At 41.4% G+C, this 17,936-nt stretch overlaps 1 protein-coding gene across 2 annotated transcripts in view; it reads left to right on the top strand.

The window, feature by feature from the left end:
* The first annotated feature begins 770 nt into the window (after positions 1-770).
* Positions 771-17,936, top strand: part of PCCA (propionyl-CoA carboxylase subunit alpha) — a 284,142-nt gene continuing 266,976 nt past the window's right edge. The window contains exons 1-4 of one of the 2 annotated variants that reach the window (XM_086770975.1): positions 771-854; positions 9,552-9,629; positions 13,123-13,170; positions 13,272-13,340. In XM_086770975.1, coding sequence (XP_086627101.1) covers positions 789-854; positions 9,552-9,629; positions 13,123-13,170; positions 13,272-13,340 — 261 coding nt within the window. In that variant the 5' untranslated portion in view covers positions 771-788. Of the gene's footprint in view, positions 855-9,551; positions 9,630-13,122; positions 13,175-13,271; positions 13,341-17,936 lie in introns of those variants that run through there. The other variant, XM_086770983.1, reaches the window with a different exon arrangement.

The raw sequence follows: 17,936 nt of genomic DNA, 5'->3' as shown, positions 1-17,936 counted from the left end.
GAGGTTTAGCCGCCCCCCTCTCCCGCCGCTCCTCACACCAGCCTTGCTTGCACTTCACAGCGCGGGGGCTTGGGCTGGGCTCTGCTGGCACAGTCACGCTTTTCACCGGTACCGCGGGGCAGCCCAGAGGGTGGGCGAATCTCCCCTCTGCGCTGGGTGTGCCTCGGCTGCTGGACCCCTCAGCAGAAGGAGCTGCACCTCTGCGCGCCCTTCTGTCGTCGCCCACAGACGGACGCGAGCCTCCGCTTGCAGAATCGTCCGCGCGCACAAACGCAGCTCGACGCGCACGCACACGCAACAGTGCGAGACCTGCAGAACCACGCGTGCCCCGGTGCGCGCACAAACTCCACCCCAAAGGCAGGCACGCAGGCAGGGAGAGGTACACCCCTCCGGAGCGGCGCGCACAGGTGCAAGCCCTGCTGCGTGCACCCCGCAGGCAAAACACACATGCAAGCCCGCAGGCGTGCGCAGGTGCAAGCCCTGTGGCGTGCATCCCCGAGGCAAAGCACAGACGCAGAACCGCAGGCAAAGGCCCAGAGGCAGGCACAAGCCCAAACCCCGCTGACAGCAGGCAGTGGCGGGCGCGGTAGCGCGCCTCCACGCGCGCACCCGGCGGGGGAGCGGGACACGAACCCGCGCCGCGCCCGCCGGGGCCCTCGCGCCGCGCTCCCCCCCGCCCCCGGCAGGCGCGGCGGCGCCTGTGATTGGCTGCGTGCGGCCCGGCCCTCCGCCGCCGCGGGTGAAAGGGCGGCGGGGCAGCGGCGGCCGCGGCCGTAGCAGAAGCAGACATGGCGGCGGGGCTGCTGTGCTGGGGAGCCGCGGGCGGCCGGAGGGGGTTGCGGGTGCTGCTGAAGGTGAGAGCCGGTTTGGGGGCAGGCGGGCCGGCCGAGAAGGGGTGGGAGCGCGATTTCAACCCGCGTCCCCGTTTCCTGCTCAGCGCTGAGCTGTGGGGCTACTCTCCTGGGCGGGTTGGGGTGGCCCTGTGTGCAGGGCCGCAGCGGGTTCCCCTTCCCCTTCCCCGTGAGGGGGCTGCGGGCGGGTGCTGTCCCCTGTGTGTGGGGTCAGGGGGTTCGCATCTGAACGGTTGGGGCTGTCGAGGGGTCCCCCCTCCGAGTTGGGTGAGGGGCCGCTGGGGAGCGGGTCTGTGCGCGGTCATGACAGGCCGCCGGGTGGAAGTGGGGGAGAGGTACTGCCGGCTCCCGGGGGGCCGGTGCCGGTTTGGGAGCCCTGTGAGGGGCGACGGGGAGCCGGTGCGGGTCCAGCCGGGGGGTGGTTGTCGCGAAATCGTAAAAGATGGGTACTGGGTTCGGTTGCTGAGGGCCAGCAACATCTCCTTGGTGTACCCCATCCGTGTGTTGCTGGGAGTGGTTGTGTTTTTCTTTTTTTTCTTTTATTTCTAGCTTATTTTCCTGCTGCTGGAGAAGGTTATGTGCTGCTCCTTTTTTACTTCTGTACTCTCCCTCTGTTAAGCAGGAGCTTATAAAAACTGAGGGGTAGAGTGTAGTTTTGTACTGTTTTAGTCGTAAAATCTTGGCTCATAGACAACGGCTACTGCTTTTTGAAATTGTGTTGTCTCTAACCGCCCCCCCCCCCTTACCCCAGATAGTTACAGATCTTTCAACTGTCACTTAAAGCTTTAGTGTGGGTTTTTTTATTCTTCTTACTTGTCATAAAAATGCAATAAACTAATTGCCAAACTATAGTAATGTTTTTGGTGAAGACTTTGAGCTTGTAGAAAGCCTTATTCCTTAGACTATGGAGTAACTTCACTGAGGCAATTGCAATGTTTTCTCCTCTATTGCTTCTACAGATAGCATTAAAAGAAAGAGATTATTTAGGATAAGAACAAGCAGCATTATCACAGTGTTGTGTAACAGCTGAATGACACTACCAGTAGTTTGTATATGGGAAAAGTGGTGCAGAATACCTCTAATTACTTACAATAGGAAGAATTTATAATTACTTTTTTTTTTTTCCTGAAAAGGAAAATATATGTGGCGGTCTTCACATTCCACTGGAGGAGAGAGAACGGACTTGCAGAAAATTTTTGCTCTGTGCACACCTGAGGGTGTGGGATAGGTTTCTTTCTAGATATATAACCTCATAATAATATTGTAAAGAACTCTTCACATGCCTTTAGGGATCATGTAAAAGAGATGGTTTATGTGGCCACGGCATTTTGAGAAGGTGTTAAAGAGGAAAAAAACGATGTGCTTTACCCAAGTATTTTTTTCTCAGGAATTATGCATAGCAAACCAGGTTTGCTGTTAAGGTTTGTGTGAGAGAAGCTTCTTGAAAAGTGAAAAAAAGGGAAGTTCGGTAATGATTTGAGACAGTGATTTGGAAATAGCAGAGGGCTTGTGCTGTTCGAAGACTTTATTTTTGGTAGCCACATACACATGAATGTAGATGTGGAAGACTTCTGCTTTTCCCACTAAAGAGTCCAAAGATTTTGATGTCAGTCCTTTGGAGCCTCCCTGTGAAAGGCCTACTTTGTCTCCTTCCTTCTAACATCTCAAGAATGTGATCTGACTGTGTCAGTGTAAACATTATAGAAGTGGTACATTGGTGACACTTGTGTAAAACAAAGTATTTTTATAGCTACCTAACAGCACTTGTCACTTTGGTAACCAAAGTGATTTTTAGTCCTTAATACCTGCGTGTGAAAGTCATCTTGAAGACATCAGTATATTGGAAAAGATTTAATCAAACAAATTGGCCTGGGAATTACTTTCATACATTCCACTATATTTTGCTAATGTAGGCAAATAAAAATTGTCTCTGAACTTTAGTGTGTTTGGAGCTCCTATAGTTTTTGGAAGGGCTAGTAGGTAGTCAATTGTCCTTAACTTCTTTTGCCCCTCTCATGCGGGAATTAATAAAGGACTTGAGAAAGGACAATGCAAGCCCACTGAGCTGTGGATTCAACTAATTTCTGTGTTTGTAATCTAGTGCTTAGCACTTTTATTTAGCTCTTCTGCAGAACTGATTCTGTTTAGAATATAACCAAAATTTCTTTTTAAGTGCTGGAGCTGGGAGATGGTCTGATCTTGAAAGGAGGCTGTAGTTACAGAATGAGAAAGAGAGATGGCTTTTGATATTTCAGTCTTGAAACTCTTCCAAGAGAGCTGTCAGACTGTTTAAAATAATGTAGAAGAAAGTGATAAATACTATGCGTCACGAAATTGAGAGTAAACTGCTGATACGGATTTTATCAGTGTAGGTCAGTTTTCTAACCATTGAACTAAACGCATGGAAAGTTTCTCTGCCATCTGTGCCCTTGTAAGTTGATACCTATGCACCCACCATTTTTAAGTCATGGAAGTTATCTGTACAGTGGATGCTCCTTGCTCTCTTCAGTGACATTATTTTTAGCACGCTGTTATTCCAGGGAAATGTTTTTCCTCATGTTTCTGAGCACAGAAGCATTAGGCTGATGGGCCAGCAAGATTGGTATTGTCTGCCATTAGGGAAGGGAGTAAAAATCATAGAATCATAGAATGGTTAGAGTTGGAAGGGACCTTCAAAGGTCATCTAGTCCAACCCCCCTGCAAGGAGCAGGGACATCCCCAACCAGATCAGGTTGCTCAGAGCCTCATCCAGCCTGGCCTTGAACGATTCCAGGGATGGGGCATCCACCACCTCTCTGGGCAACCTGTTCCAGTGTTCTACAACTTGCATTGTAAAAAATTTTTTCCTAATATCCAATCTAAATCTACCCCCCTCTATTGTAAAACCACTACTCCTCGTCCTATCGCAACAGGCCCTACTGAACAGCCTCTCCCCATCTTTCTTGTAGGCCCCCTTTAGGCACTGGAAGACCGCTATCAGGTCTCCCCGGAGCCTCCTCTTCTACAGGCTGAACAGCCCCAGAAATGGTCACCAATCTGCGGAGGTGAATGTAGCCCTAAACTTCTGGAGTTCAGTGACTGTTTCTACTATGTAAACTACAAATTTTAGTACTGACAAGCACTCTTAAAGCAGACCACAGTGAAGAGTTCAGGTTTTCTCCTTGCTCCCGGGAGTAGTTGTTTGGATTCTGTAGACAAAGCATTCTGTGCCGTCTACTATGGGCAAATCTTAAGTTCTGGAAGAAAAAGTTAAAAGTTCATTAAAGTTTACATTGAATAAAAAAAGTCAGTGTTGTTCTGAAACACTCTTTGTGCGTTTTAATTTTCTTTTTTTTTTTTTTCTTTTTTTTTTTTTCCCCGCCTGTCCCAGATCTGCATTGGTGGTTCCCGCACAATTGTTACAGTGCAGTGATCTATTTCACAGGCATTAGAGTGTCAGCCTTGCTGGAGCTGTTCAAGCTGCTGCTGTGAAACTGTTCCAGCTTTCTGCAGCTGCTAGGTCTTGATCGCAGGCCGTTCCTTTTGAGCTCCTGTCTCCCTCCAGCTTGTGCCAGCACTGCTGCTTGAATATCTAAGTGGATAAGCTGAACTGAAATCTGGCTGAGAACATGTTTTTCCCACTCCTTGTATCTTCTCAGCTGGATGGTTCACTGTGTGACTGTACAAACTTTTGGCACTGACATAAGGGAGAAGGTACTTAGGTGTAGGAATGATTTAGTTTTTAAAAAATAGCCTTAGGTGTATGGATTTTCTGTGCTTGTAGTTTGTGCGTTGGGTTGGCAAATTTTTTTGGCAAAAGAATTTTCTTTTCTTCCTCTTAGAGTTACCAGTGGTTCTCAAACCTGATTAGAGTGAAAGAACTGTTACGTATAGTGCAGTGCACCTTACAGAACCCTGTACTACATCTTTGTTTACGGTTGGCTTCGGGAGGATGTGCTTACAGTTATGAGTGCTTGGCTGTTCAGCACTCTCTGAGAGTACAAAGGAAGAGAGAATACTTCATTAGAGAAGAAGAAAAAACCAGAAACATGTTTCCTTTTTTTTTGTTTACAAGATTTGTACAATCTTGTATTAATGAGCTACATTTTCAGCCTTATACATTAAAATTCTTGCAGACACCTGAAGTTCCTGTGTAATCAAAATATGGAAAAAAATACATTTTCTTCATGTTTATAATTACTCAGGAATGCTTAGAGTTAATGGGAAATAAGCTGCAAATATAAAGAGATTATTCTTGTGGTGTTTTAAACTTGAATTTCTGAAAGTGTAGGGGCAAAAATCTTGATAGGATTGCTATTGGAAGGTGGAAGAGGTAGAATCTGCAGCTGGAGAAAATAAGTATACTACTCTAGCTGTTACTATTGGGCATTGCTTACTGTATTTTCTACTAATGCTGAAATACACATCCCTTCCCATGTTAGACTTCTTAAAGCAAATGTTGGTGTATGATGCTTTTCCTGCCTGAAATCTGGAACTCTGCATCTTTGCTTCAACACTGAGGCCTTTTTCTGCCCAGAAAGCTCAGTATCAATGAGTTTTTTACAAGATGGCCAGTATGGCAGGGAAACCTCTTTCCTCGATGAGGGACATATAAACCTTTAAAAACACATACGTAAGCCATCTCTAAATAACAACTTAATTTTCTGTTTTGCTGTTGTGTGCTGTGTCCTTAAAGCACCTAAAGAGGTTTCCTAGGGCTGCACTGGCTCCCTGGGAGGCAGGTTCTCTGCTAGGCCTCAAAGTGGCAATGTGTGATGAGCATAGTGTTCTACAGATTACTGTGTAGTTTGATTTGTACAAAGTTATGTTATAACTGTTACAGCTATTCAGGTTTGTTTGACAGCTATTCAGCTCAGTTTGACTGTTGTGCAATTAATAGATAAAACAGGATGCTTTTCTAAGGTACTATATTAACACTGTCTCTTTTTCGAGGATTCAGCAGAGGTGGGAAACTCAAACCAAACTCAGAAGTCCAGAGCTGAGCTCTCATAAATGAATAGTCTGTGTTCTTGGGCTTTCAAGAGTCAAAAGCTTTATCAAATTGAGTAACAAGTCATGACAAAAATAGGTTATACCCTGTGACTCTACTGCCCTCCTAGTTTTGCAAAATATGAAAAAGTCACTAGGTCAAGCTGAGCTCTCTGGGCTCTGTTGGAGTGAGTCCAGAGGAGGGCCATGAAGATGATCAGAGAGCTGGAGTGTCTCTCCTGTGAGGAGAGGCTGAGAGAGTTGGGGCTGTTCAGCCTGGAGAAGAGAAGGCTCCGGGGAGACCTTACAGCAGCCTTCCAGTACCTAAAGAGGGCTTTTAGGAAAGATGGGGAGAAACTCTCCAGCAAGGCCTGGTGTGAAAGGATGAGGGGTAATGGTTTTAAAATAGAAGGAAGTAGATTTAGACTTGATATAAGGAAAACATCTTTTACACTGAGGGTGGTGGAACACTGGAACAGGTTGCCCAGAGAGGTGGTTGATGGCCCCATCCCTGGAAACATTCAAGGCCAGGTTGGATGGGGCTCTGAGCAACCTGATCCTGGTTGAAGCTGTCCCTGCTCCTTGCAAAGGTGTTGAACTAGATGACCTTTAAAGGTGCTTTCCAACCCAAGCTATTCTATGGATTCTATGAACACTACTGAATTGCCGTCTCCAAATCAACAGCTGCTTGGGTGTCACCTACCCCTGGACTCCCAAGCTCCTGCTATAGGTAGGTTCATTAAAGCTACACCAAAACCTCCAAAGAGCTCTCAAACCACCAAACCAGTCTAACTCTCAAGCTACATTCTTAATTGGCTGTCTCCCCTAATAATGCCCTAGATATTATACCTTACATAAAATTTTCGTCAGAACAGAGCCCAGAGACCTTCTGTTGTGGGCCTAGCTGTGCATTTTTTACAAAATGTCTGTTTATTTTTAAGTGCTTATTCATTTGGTCACAGTGACTAGGACCATATGTCTAAAGAGATTTTTCTTGAAAGGGATTCTAGATTAAGCAAGCTCTTAAACCTTACTGTATATTGATATAGATACATACAAAACCCCACAACGTCTTCTTTCCAAAACTGTGAATTAGAGTTAGAATTTAACATCTGAGTTGAGCAATATGCTTGATTTGTTTTAGGAAATTGGCACACATGTATTCGATTCAGGGCTGAACTTGGTTCTCTAAGTGATTCTCGTGTGTGTGAGAGGAGATTAAGTTTTAAAACACAGATGCATAATTAGGTTAGGCTGCTACAAGATTTTTACATGAAATCTGTCCAATTGTGTAGTGTAAAAACAGAGCTGAGTGTGGTTTAATAGTTTTCCAATTTTTTAATTGCTTGGTAACTTTGTATAAAAAGTTTGTACAGGACGTGTTTCAAGGCAGCGTGTCACTAAGATTCTGAAACTTAATGCTAACCATTTTTCCTATCATAGCCTTTTCTTCCAGTTTTAATCTGTGGCTTAAGTTTTTTGGCTTCTCATATGCATTCAAAACTGGCTTTGTATAAAAGGTGTTCAGAAGAAAGTTCAGAAGCTTTTCCTCCCTTGCTCCCTTCTCCCGAAGCTAACAAAAAGTATTTAGATGAGCCCTGCTGACCTTTAACAAGCACTTTCTTCAATGAATAACATTAACTTGGTGGAGATTTTTTTTATGTGTCCTGTATGACCTTCTTCAGACTATTTGTCGTCCCACAAGCACTTCTGTCAATAGTGTTTGAGGAGAGAGGGACTCAATCTGCCTCACTGTACTCTGGAGCAGCAGAGTGTATGCTGCCGCATCGGCTATAGCTAGGCTTGCTCCTCCCTCCAACAGGATCTAGATCACAATGCAGTCACTGAAGGTGTAACAGTCCTGCTGTAAACCTGGGATAATGCCCAGCTGGTAGAACTTGGTCCTTAACTGTATCTTCCCTCTTTAATGCCTGAAACAACTTGTACTATCACATCCTCAGATGAATAATAATATACTCTGCAAAAAAAGAAACTTCTGGTGGTTTTTATTGTAGCACATCCAATGATTTGCGTTTCAGGTTGTTATTCTGGATTTTATTTTTGGAGAGTGAGGTGTAAAAATGAAAGAAGCCAAAAAAAAAAATCGCACTGAAACAAAAAACTGAGTAGGACAGAAACCAGCATATGAAACAGGATGAAAAAGTTGCTTTCCACTGACTTTTTAGTTCCGGAATAATTAAGAATATCTGAATTGTTCCCGTGGATCGCCTGGAACAGTGTATGCTATGTCTGCCACTAATGGTTGACTTATAAATGGTTTGTGAAGCTGTAGTGGCTTTCTACTCGGGAAGCTTGGTCTGAGCTGGCATGAGGTAGTACGCTCTAAGGCTTCCTTTAGTTCTCCGTTACGGGACTTGTATTTAAATATATTATAATGCTATAAAGGAAAAGCAATATCAACTACATTACAGACGTGATACCCTTCTCAATCTGGGCTGGTTTCTGCTTTCTGTGATGCAACATGAAAAGTATCTTCAAACAAGACCAGGCTAGAGGGCCGTGTAGGGAGTATTCTCATTCCAGCTACTGCCAGCCACTGGTACTTCAGAGGCAGTGTGAGCTTACAGTAAGCTTAAGATAATTGAAAAATAGATAAAATTCTATGTTCGCTACTGTTGTGGAAGGAACAGCTGAATTATTAAATTAACAGCTTCATATGAACATATACTTTCTTATTTTTTGGTCTCCTTTCTAGTGTAGTCAGTCTTCAGCTTTTTCCTGTCTTTTCTCACAGGAGAGCCTTTACTTCCTGTTAAACTTCTTACTCAGATTTATGCAACTTCTGGAAACAATTCTTCCAGACAGAATTGACAGGTTCCAGTTCTGGCAGCTGCCAGTCATTGCTGTTTTGTGTTTCTTTCTAGACAATATTCAATATTAAGGCTTTTTGCAGTCGTCTTGATTCCAAGTAGGTGAGGAAGTGTAGTGTTCCCCAGGTTGTCTGTATCTGTATTGATGCAACTTTGGTGTAGGTTCATTGATCTGATTTTGTTTATGATTAACTGTAACTGCCATTATGTTGTGAAGTAACTTGCTTGAGAAGTACCTGTCTGAATCTCCTTTTTGGTACACTTGTAAATCTCCTGTCTATCATGTTCTTTTTGAAACAGCGTGTGTATGCTTCCCTTCCTGACATACGGTGCAAAATTGTTAAACTATAGGAGCTAAATCTTTGTGGAGGTTAGTTCAGAACCAAAGTCTGAGAGAAAAGAAGAAAAAGGCCTCTTCCTCGGACCGCCGTCAGGGGTTGTGGTGGGAAATTCTGGGAGCTGAACTAGCATCTAAAGTCTGTTCTACCTTTACTCTCTGTACTGGCCCAGTCTATTGCCTGCCCTGTTCCCAACAGCTCCCTAGCAGTGAAAGCCTCTCCCCATCCCCAGTGTGTGCAAACAACGTGTACATGTGCTCTTCTAAGAACTTCTTGGTAGGTATTCCTTGGAACGAGAAGGAAAAAAGATGGTATAATAGAGAATTTATTAAAATAATTTATACCGCTAGATACTTTGTATCTAGAGCTTCTGAGTTATTTTTGTTTACTGTTTGTTGGGTCTGTGCTTGGTGGAGGGCAGATCTTTATAAGCTTTCATCTGCTTGGTGGGGGAATGGAAGAATATGGAAGAGTTTCCTCAAGATGTCAGTGTATGAACTGTTTTTATCTTACAGGAATACTATAGCAGGAGAAAAATGTTTAACTCCTTCTTTCTTCTGTAGTGTGAAACACTGTGTTCAAGATGGTGCCTTATCACTTCACATAAATGGTATTCATCTGTGTATGATCCAAATGAAAAGGTAAGTATTATGGTGCATATTTTTTCTAATATTTTACTGTACTGCTGACATTTGGCTTTTAAAGCTGTCTTCTCCCCTGCACTACTGCTAATGGTAGTTCTCCTAGTATAACCCTTGTACAGTCACTGGTTTAATAGCGTGTTTTTCTTCTTTTTTTTAAACCAAAAAGGAAGTTGCTTTCGCAGTGTACTTGTCAAGATTGGATACTACTTCAAGTGCATACCTTAAAAGGTTGGATATGTGATTGTTAGCTTGAGAAAGTTACATATGGCCTGAACAGGTTAGAATTATGAAACAGCTATTAATATTTTGCATAGTGTGGGAGGTATAGGCCTGTTAAAACATCTGGCAGCTAGACTAGCCAAAAAAATTTTGTAGAAACTAAAGTATGCAGTAGTGGCGGCATGATTGTTAGATGATCTGACACAGGGGTGAGAACTTTAGAGCTTGGATAAAGATGGGCCTTTACGGCCTGCAGAGAATAGTAAATCCTCATCTTGGGACTTGTGCAGTAGCAATCTCAGTTTACAGTTATGAGCCAAGAAAAACTTTTCTTGTGGGTAATTGTCTTGGCGTGGCCTGTAATGTAACACACTTGGAAAAATAATGTGGCTGAAGATAGACTAGTGTTGAAGGGCAAGAAGGCCGACAGTTCAGGACTAATACGCTTGCCTTAATGTACCAGTGTAGAAGCAATTAACCAGGAGTGAAACAGTATTAGAGAACAGGGAAAAACAGTATGAACTTAGAACTGAAAAACAAGTCTTCTGAAGAAATTTCTATTCTTAAGGTCCTTGCTTAATCAAGGTCCTCTTTCTTTTCTAAAGGCATAGTTATGTTTAGACAATGTGCTTGGATATTTGGTTTCTCTAGGAGTTATGTCATTCCAACCACTGACTGCTAAAGGTAATTTAAACTCTCTTCTGTGTTTTCCCTTCACTGCCCCTTCCACTGTCTTTTGTAATGATGAGACTTTCGTATCAGACCTTTTAAAGATAATTATTGGAAATTACATAGAAATGTGTTACTTAAATATCATGTAGGTGTTTTTTTTTTTTGTGCTGGACTTGAGACTTGTCTTTAACAGCAGGAACAAGAGTCCAGTCTCCTCCTGTTAGTATCTTTGTTGCAGAATTAGAAAATTAAAGTGAATGTCAAATATTCTTAACATCTTGATACTGAGAGTCTTGTCTTGCACTTTGACCGTACTCGATTAATAAAACAAGTCATATACCAAGAACTTAGTTGATGGAGTGTTTGAATCACTAAACTTTTCAATGCCAAGTATTTGGGAGCTTTTTTAATTCCCTCGCAGGTCTGTATGCCTAAAAAGCTTCAGATACCTAGAATGCTGAAATTTAGATTCAGCAACAATTTGTGTGAGCATGTTGGAAACCTTTCAGTTTTTTCACTGGATTTTAGACTCTGTCCCCGGCTAAAAAAAGCTCTCCAAACGAATTGCTAGCTCCTGTGGTGTTCTTACAGTATTGGTACCTCTGATAATTGAGCTGTCTTAAGGACGTTTAAGATCCATTTTTTGAGTAGGGTGTGGTGTGCCTGTGTACTGGGCAGGGGGGTATGCCTTCCTCAGCAGATCTGGCTGAATTTACCATAGAAGCTTGCTGCAGCTCTTACCTGGAGGGTTTTATCACTTAATTTCTGTGTGTTGTTGTCACATGGTAGTTTTTTTTTTTTTTTAAACTGGTCATGTGATGCCAGCTTAGCCCTGACTTTAAAAAAGTAAATTTGGTCAAGGGCACCTCGCATGTTTCCATTTGGAGTAGGAGAGCAAAGAATACATACCCTAGTCTGTTGAGAGCAATTCCTGTTGGAGTTTTGCAGTGTTCTCCTCTTACACCTGTTTTTCCCTCCTCTAGCTAATTAATGACTGTGAGGGTAACAAACAGTTTCATTGTTGCAGTGATAATACTGTAGGAGAGAGAGAATAGCTATCAAATGTCTTAGGGTATAGTTTGATAAACTTAATCTGCTACAACTGCAGGCTGCCCTGAAGGGGAGAGTCCTGCTAGTTCCCTGTCCTGTTTTTTGATTTGGAGTGTGGGAGGTGGAGTAGGACTGTTCGATTAGGGTTGAACTGGTGTGTCCTGAAGTTACATCCCTGCTAGGTCTGGTGAATGGAAACCAGTGGAGGAAAGTGTGTAAAGCAGGATTGTCCCTTTCAGTGGCAGCCTGTGTTTACAATCAAGCAGGTGCAATATTAAAGTGCACCTGCATGTTTAGAAGCAAAGCCAGTGACAGCAATAGCTCTTATTCTCAGCAGTGAGATTTTTATGCTGAGTGACTATGCTCCTCCACCACTCTTTCTTAATGGGAAGGTTTTGTTTAGGGTGTAAGGCTTATTGACTTCTGACAGCTTGTTATCCCCTTCTTACAGGCATGATAGGAGTATTGAAGGTATATTCACAGTGCTAAGTGTGCTCCAGTGTGAAAGGTAACAGTGAGTTTCAGGGTTGTACTAAATTTGATTTGCTGTTCTGTTGCACTTTGGTTGCTACTTAGTATTGATCGTGTAGCAGTGTCATGATGACAGTGCAGGATTTTGCCAAGGTCCTCATGTGAGTCTTGGCTGCGAGGAGAGGCCAGGCCAGTACAATTCAGCAGGCATACCTAGACAGGATGGAAGTGTTGGTCTTTTACCCTTGATGCCTTAAGCAGAGAGAAACCTCTCCTCCTTATGACTGGAATGTCTTTTAAAGATCTCCCATGGCAGATGAGTGTTGTATACAGACCATCTGTGCTGGCTTAGAGGCACTGACCGGAGGTACCTGCCAGCATTCTCCAAGTAGAGGTAAAATAGCTAGGTTTAGTTTTTATACAGGCACTTTCCCAAAGCAGGTTTGGGAGCTTTCACAGGGGTACTGCAGTGAGAGAACAGCAGTGGTGGTAACTTCCAGCAGAGGAATGGTAAGATCGACATGGACGTTTGCTCTGTGTCTAGCAGAATGTAGGTGTAAGCTTTTAAAATATGATCTGCCATTAATGTGCGGTCCTTCTCTTAGTGTAGTCTTCTCAAGCAGAGACCTGGCAAGTACGGTAATCATGCCTTCTTTGAATGTCTTCTGTGGATTAAAAAACATGCAACTTAGGCACTTCTAGGATACAGGTTGTTGGTGTATATTTGGCTGCTTATGAATGTCTCTTCCCTGAACTCGATTGTCTCCTCTGTAGAGTTCTATTTTCTGCACCGTGTATGATAAGGAGATCCAGGGAATGCTGGTGTGAACAGTCAACACGTTTTTCTTCTGAACCTGTGTATATTTTAGGTAGATCTAGTATAGTATGCCTTTTATGCTGCATCATTATTGTTAAATCAGCAGAACCCTTTTAAAAATGGATGATCTCAGAGTTAGCAAGCTCATAGATAAACCAGGGTTTTGGTGGAAATGGAGGAGAAAAGAATACATGTTTCTGGCGGGAGAAGAACTTGTGTTTTGTTAACTTCTCAAGATCCTTGTCGTTCTTTTCCCTTCAGACTTTTGAAAAACTCCTTATTGCCAACAGAGGAGAGATTGCATGCCGAGTAAGTATGTAATCTTTTAAGTTTTTTTTTTTTCTTTTTGTAGTTAATTCTTAAACTATTTGCATTTAAAATATTGATAATTGTAACTTCTTATGTGGTAGGTCATCAAAACATGTAAGAAGATGGGGATTAAAACAGTTGCCATATACAGTGATGTCGATGCCAATGCTGTAAGTACTACTTGAATTCATATGGTAGATAGGATTCTTAGTAATTCAGCAAGACTTGGAACTGTTATGCAGGCTTGTTGATTGTTGTGGTGGGCATGTTGGTGATTCTGAAGTATCTTTCTATATGTCCTTTTCCTCCATGTGCTTTAAAGGAGGGGAGACATCAAGGGGGACGTGGAGGACTGGACAAGTGTTCAGACTGTTGGTTTTTTTTTTTTTGTGTGAACTCTTTTGCATTTGGCTCGTGTAAACGATACCTTTCGCTTTCTCTGAAGTAAACCAGACAGTAACAGCTGGTAGTTACGTGGACCAAGTGTAAGAGTGACAGCGAGACCTGAATTTCATTCTGCTAATGTACGCAAAAAAGACAATGAAAAGTGGACCTTAGGAGATGGTATAGAACTTGCTAGAAATTGTTCCAGTGCCTGGTAAATCCAGCTTATGGCTTTCCATTTCTCAGAGGAATGCCCTCTCCTGCTGGAGCTATTCCATTTGTTGAGGCTATTGATGTTCTGTGAATATTCAGCAGCATGGCAGGAAGGTGGTAAAATGCCTATCCAGACAATTAAGGTACTTGTTTAGCTACTCATCCATTTTCAGGTCTTGTAATCTCTTCTCTACTTTATTTTAGAAATATTTTAAATTGCTCGTAGCAAGAATAGGAAGATTATTTCCTTTGTGATATAACAGCAACTGTAGTCATACTTGCATACTTGTTGACTAGAGAGAACATCATATTATTCCTTGCCTACAAGAACTGCTACAGGAGAAAGGACTGAGGGTGCCTCCATGTTCCAGGATATTTTGTTGGAATCTGGAAGGGAGTTAAAACCCTGTGTTATGATTTAATAGAAGAGATCCCTCAGACAAAGGGAAAAAAAAATGTGTATTTTATGCAGGACTGGACTTGTGAATATAGATGATGGGTTGCTCAGCATTGAAAAACTGAAGCATGACTGATGGAATCTGTGAAAGTAGTTAAGCTTGGATGTTTTCGGAGTTAAGTGAAAGGTGAGAACTGTTGAGAGTTTTGTACTTTGGCAGCACTTTTGTCTGAGTCCTTTTGTGGTTCTATTCCTACATGACCAGCTCAGTTTTTATAAGTAGGCTATAGGGTAGAGCAAGGGACTGGATTTTCTGAGACAGGACAAATGCCCTACTGCTGGATTTCTATGCCAAGTAATTATTTATTTGCGGTGAATGAAAAGTATACTTAGCCTGGATTTTAACTGGTAGTCATAACTGGGAGAGTATTATAGCTTGTAGCTACTATAGTAGCTCAATGGACTGTGAAATAAATTCTTAATGGATGGGTGTCAGACATCGTGATAAATTCTAATTCTTTTGGAAGCCAGGGGTTAAGTGGATATGAATACAAACTACTCTGTAAGATCTATGATCCCTCTAGTAAAACTGAAGCATGCTGATGGATACTTGTATTCCATCTTATGTATATGATATCTGCTGTTAGTATAAATGGATTTGCTGTTTAGCTGCACTGCACAGCCTTGTTCACTGGCGTAAATTCTTTCTAAAAATAGACTTAAAGCTGTTTAAAAAAAGAAAATATGTTATTTCCCCAGTCTATAATAGACTTGAGAAAATGAATTGGTCTTCTCTCCAGTGTGTCTGGATGCCTTTTTTAATTGTGTGGACTCTGCTATGAGCTGGAGACTAAGAAAAAAGTCTGAAAGTACAATATTTGCAATATTTGTTTTGACATACTAATTTTACATATTAATGAAGGGTAACTAGACTATAAGAGTACAAAGGAGTTTTCATTTCAAGAAACTAAAACTTCGCTAACTGTTATGAGCAGGAAACAGCAGAAGGAACTGTTATAAATTGAGAATGTGGCAAAAATTGAACAACTAATGAGCCAAACAAAGCTTACCTGAAGAAGGAAAATACAAAGAACAAAAAATACTGTTTTGTGCACTTAATTTAAAAAATGGCCAAAGATCTGAAGGTTTTCTATAGGTTAAAATTATTAAGATGATAGGGAGGGAACGTTAACAAAACTTAAAAGGAGGTGGATGACTTCAGAGACTTTGGGGCGCTTGTGTATTAGTGCAGAGTTACTTGTAGCTGGAAATGGTATTAAATGGGATTTGATTACATTTACCTTTGCAGAGGTGGGAGGGGATGTGAATTGGGAAAAAAAGATTATGTCCAAAGTTATTTATGCAGTGGAAGAGAAGTTGCTGCTTTAACTGTCCTGAAATAAATTAATTGTGGTGGCTGGGGGAAAAGAGCCTGACAAAATAGCTTCTGAGACCCCTATAGAGCATACAGTTGCCCATGTGGACCGAGTGTGTTGAGAAAAGTAGGTCATAATGGATGCTTTTTAGGGTCTTGAGAATCCTGGCTAATACTCTTTATTACATCTCTTATTTTGGGAGGAAAGATATTGTATACTGTTCAAAATGCCTTTTTTTTTTTTTTTTTTTTTAACTTCAGAGTTCAGCTTGCAAGACGCTAATTCTTTACACTTGGCTAGGTAAAGTTGGCAAGGACTAATAGAATTTGGAATTTTTTTTTTTAATTAAAACATCTAGTGGAATTATTTTTGGGATGAGAAAATAAGCAAAGAAGTTTTGGCTGAACAAGAGTAATCGTATGTACTTTTTCCCCCTGAACTGATTGGAATAGAGGGTTAAGATGAAAGAGCCTCCTCAACCATAAATGTAACACTGGTGGTGCAAACATTGTCAAGGAAAGCTAGAGAACTATTGTAATGCCTAATGTAATCAGCTAAAAGTATGATAAATGAAGAACAAGCTTTCACTAATTGGATCTGAACAAAAGAAGGTATAGCATAAAGCAGTGAATGAGATATAATTTTATTTGGCATTTTTTAACACAGCAGGGATTCTATAGCCATACGAAGCAATGAACTATAAATGAGTGAAAAAATCCCATGGGAAAGTGATGTAAACTACTAAAACTTTACAGAGTAGTGGACAGTTATACTTCTTTAACATAGGGTTGGTTTTTTTTCAGTCACTTAGGACTTCAGGTGTTATTGCATTAAATTGCCTTAAGCATAGGTATCTTCAAATGTTTTTAACTTTTGCAGATCATAATCTTGTTCTGCTAGATAATATAAACCCAGAAATGATGCAAATACATTTATTGATGTAAAAGTAATTGCACAGAATTCAGATGTTCTCCAGAAACTATAGTCTTCTGAGTGAAGGAAAACTCAAAAAGTAAAATGACTTAGAAATGGAAGATCTATATTACTTTCCTCACTTTATTTCTCTTTTTAAGCTTGGAATCTAAGGCAGTGTTTCAGAAGGAAGTTGGGGGAGATGTGATTTAGGGAAACTGCAAAGCTGATTAAGCTTCTATATCAAGTCTGTAATGAGCTGAATGAATTTGGGTGAACAAGTTGAGCTTTTGACTGAAACAATAAAAACTTTGAATTTTGCTGAAGACTTTGCTATAGCTTAATGGGATGCTGTCAGGTTCTTTTTTTCTTCAGAAATCTAGTTGGCAAAAATAAATATTGTCTGGGAATTTGACATTTATGTTTTAATCTAAAAAAATTAATTAGATTGAAAAATGGAAGTTTATCCAAACCTGAGGAATTTTCTTTACTTGTAACTAACTTACAAATACAGAAGTCTTAAAGTTTGTCCAAACTCTAATTTACTATTTTTTTTTCTCTTTGTTTCTTAAAAATATGCAAAGCTTTCTTCCATTATCTGCTACAAAATTATAAATTCAGTCATTTTGACAGCTCATTGCCTCCCAATGGCGCTTCAGGAGTTTGTGCTCATATAACCTGAGGAGTGATCTGTTCAAGTACCTATATTAAAAGAAAACTCTAGTATTTTAATGCCTTCTTTAAAAACATGATTTCCAGACTGTTATCTGGAGTATATAGAATGGACTCTGCCTTCATGTACTGTCTGTAGAAATTCACTCTTCATAAATGGTGTTGTTTGCAAAGTGTGTGTAATAGGAATGTACCAGATCACACAAAGGAAACATTAGAGTCAGGTTTGCAGTTGGCATTCTGCTCTTGCTTCTTCAACCTTTTATTTTAAAACCAAGATAGCATGTTGCTTATTTGTTCACAAGAGATGGTGAAGGTGATATTACTATCCTGTCCCCTTGCTTTATCGAGTGATCTACTGAACAGTTTTGTAAAGCGTAGGAGATGTAAGTGGTGGTCATCCTGCGAAGACTCAAATGCCTCTGTGGAAGGAGTGTGCTTTTGTTCAAAATTCTATTTTGCCTGCCAAGTGTAGTCTGCTTTTTCTTTTTAAAACTGTATCATTGCTTCTAAGCTGAGTGGGTTGGTGGAGGGTGCTGTTCGTGAGGAAATACCAATATTTTGTTGGCTGTGAGGAGCAATGCAAGCTTGATCTGCAATTTTAAAAGTTAAGGGGCTCATGAGAGCTCTGGAGTTCTAAAGTTTCAGCCTGTTCTCCAGAGACTGACTGTACATTTTATTTAGTGATAGGATGATGTGAAATGCATACATGACCTTTGGAATGGGTCAGACTGCTTTTATGTAGTTTGGGTAAGCTGAAATGTTGCTTGTGTTGGATTCTAATTGAAATTGTAACAGTGAGTAGGAGAGGA

Source organism: Chlamydotis macqueenii, chromosome 1 (assembly GCF_036417535.1).
Source record: "Chlamydotis macqueenii isolate bChlMac1 chromosome 1, bChlMac1.mat, whole genome shotgun sequence".
Lineage (NCBI taxonomy): Eukaryota > Metazoa > Chordata > Aves > Otidiformes > Otididae > Chlamydotis > Chlamydotis macqueenii.
Note: the sequence above shows the minus strand (reverse complement) of the source record. Positions and strands in the feature narration are given on the sequence as shown.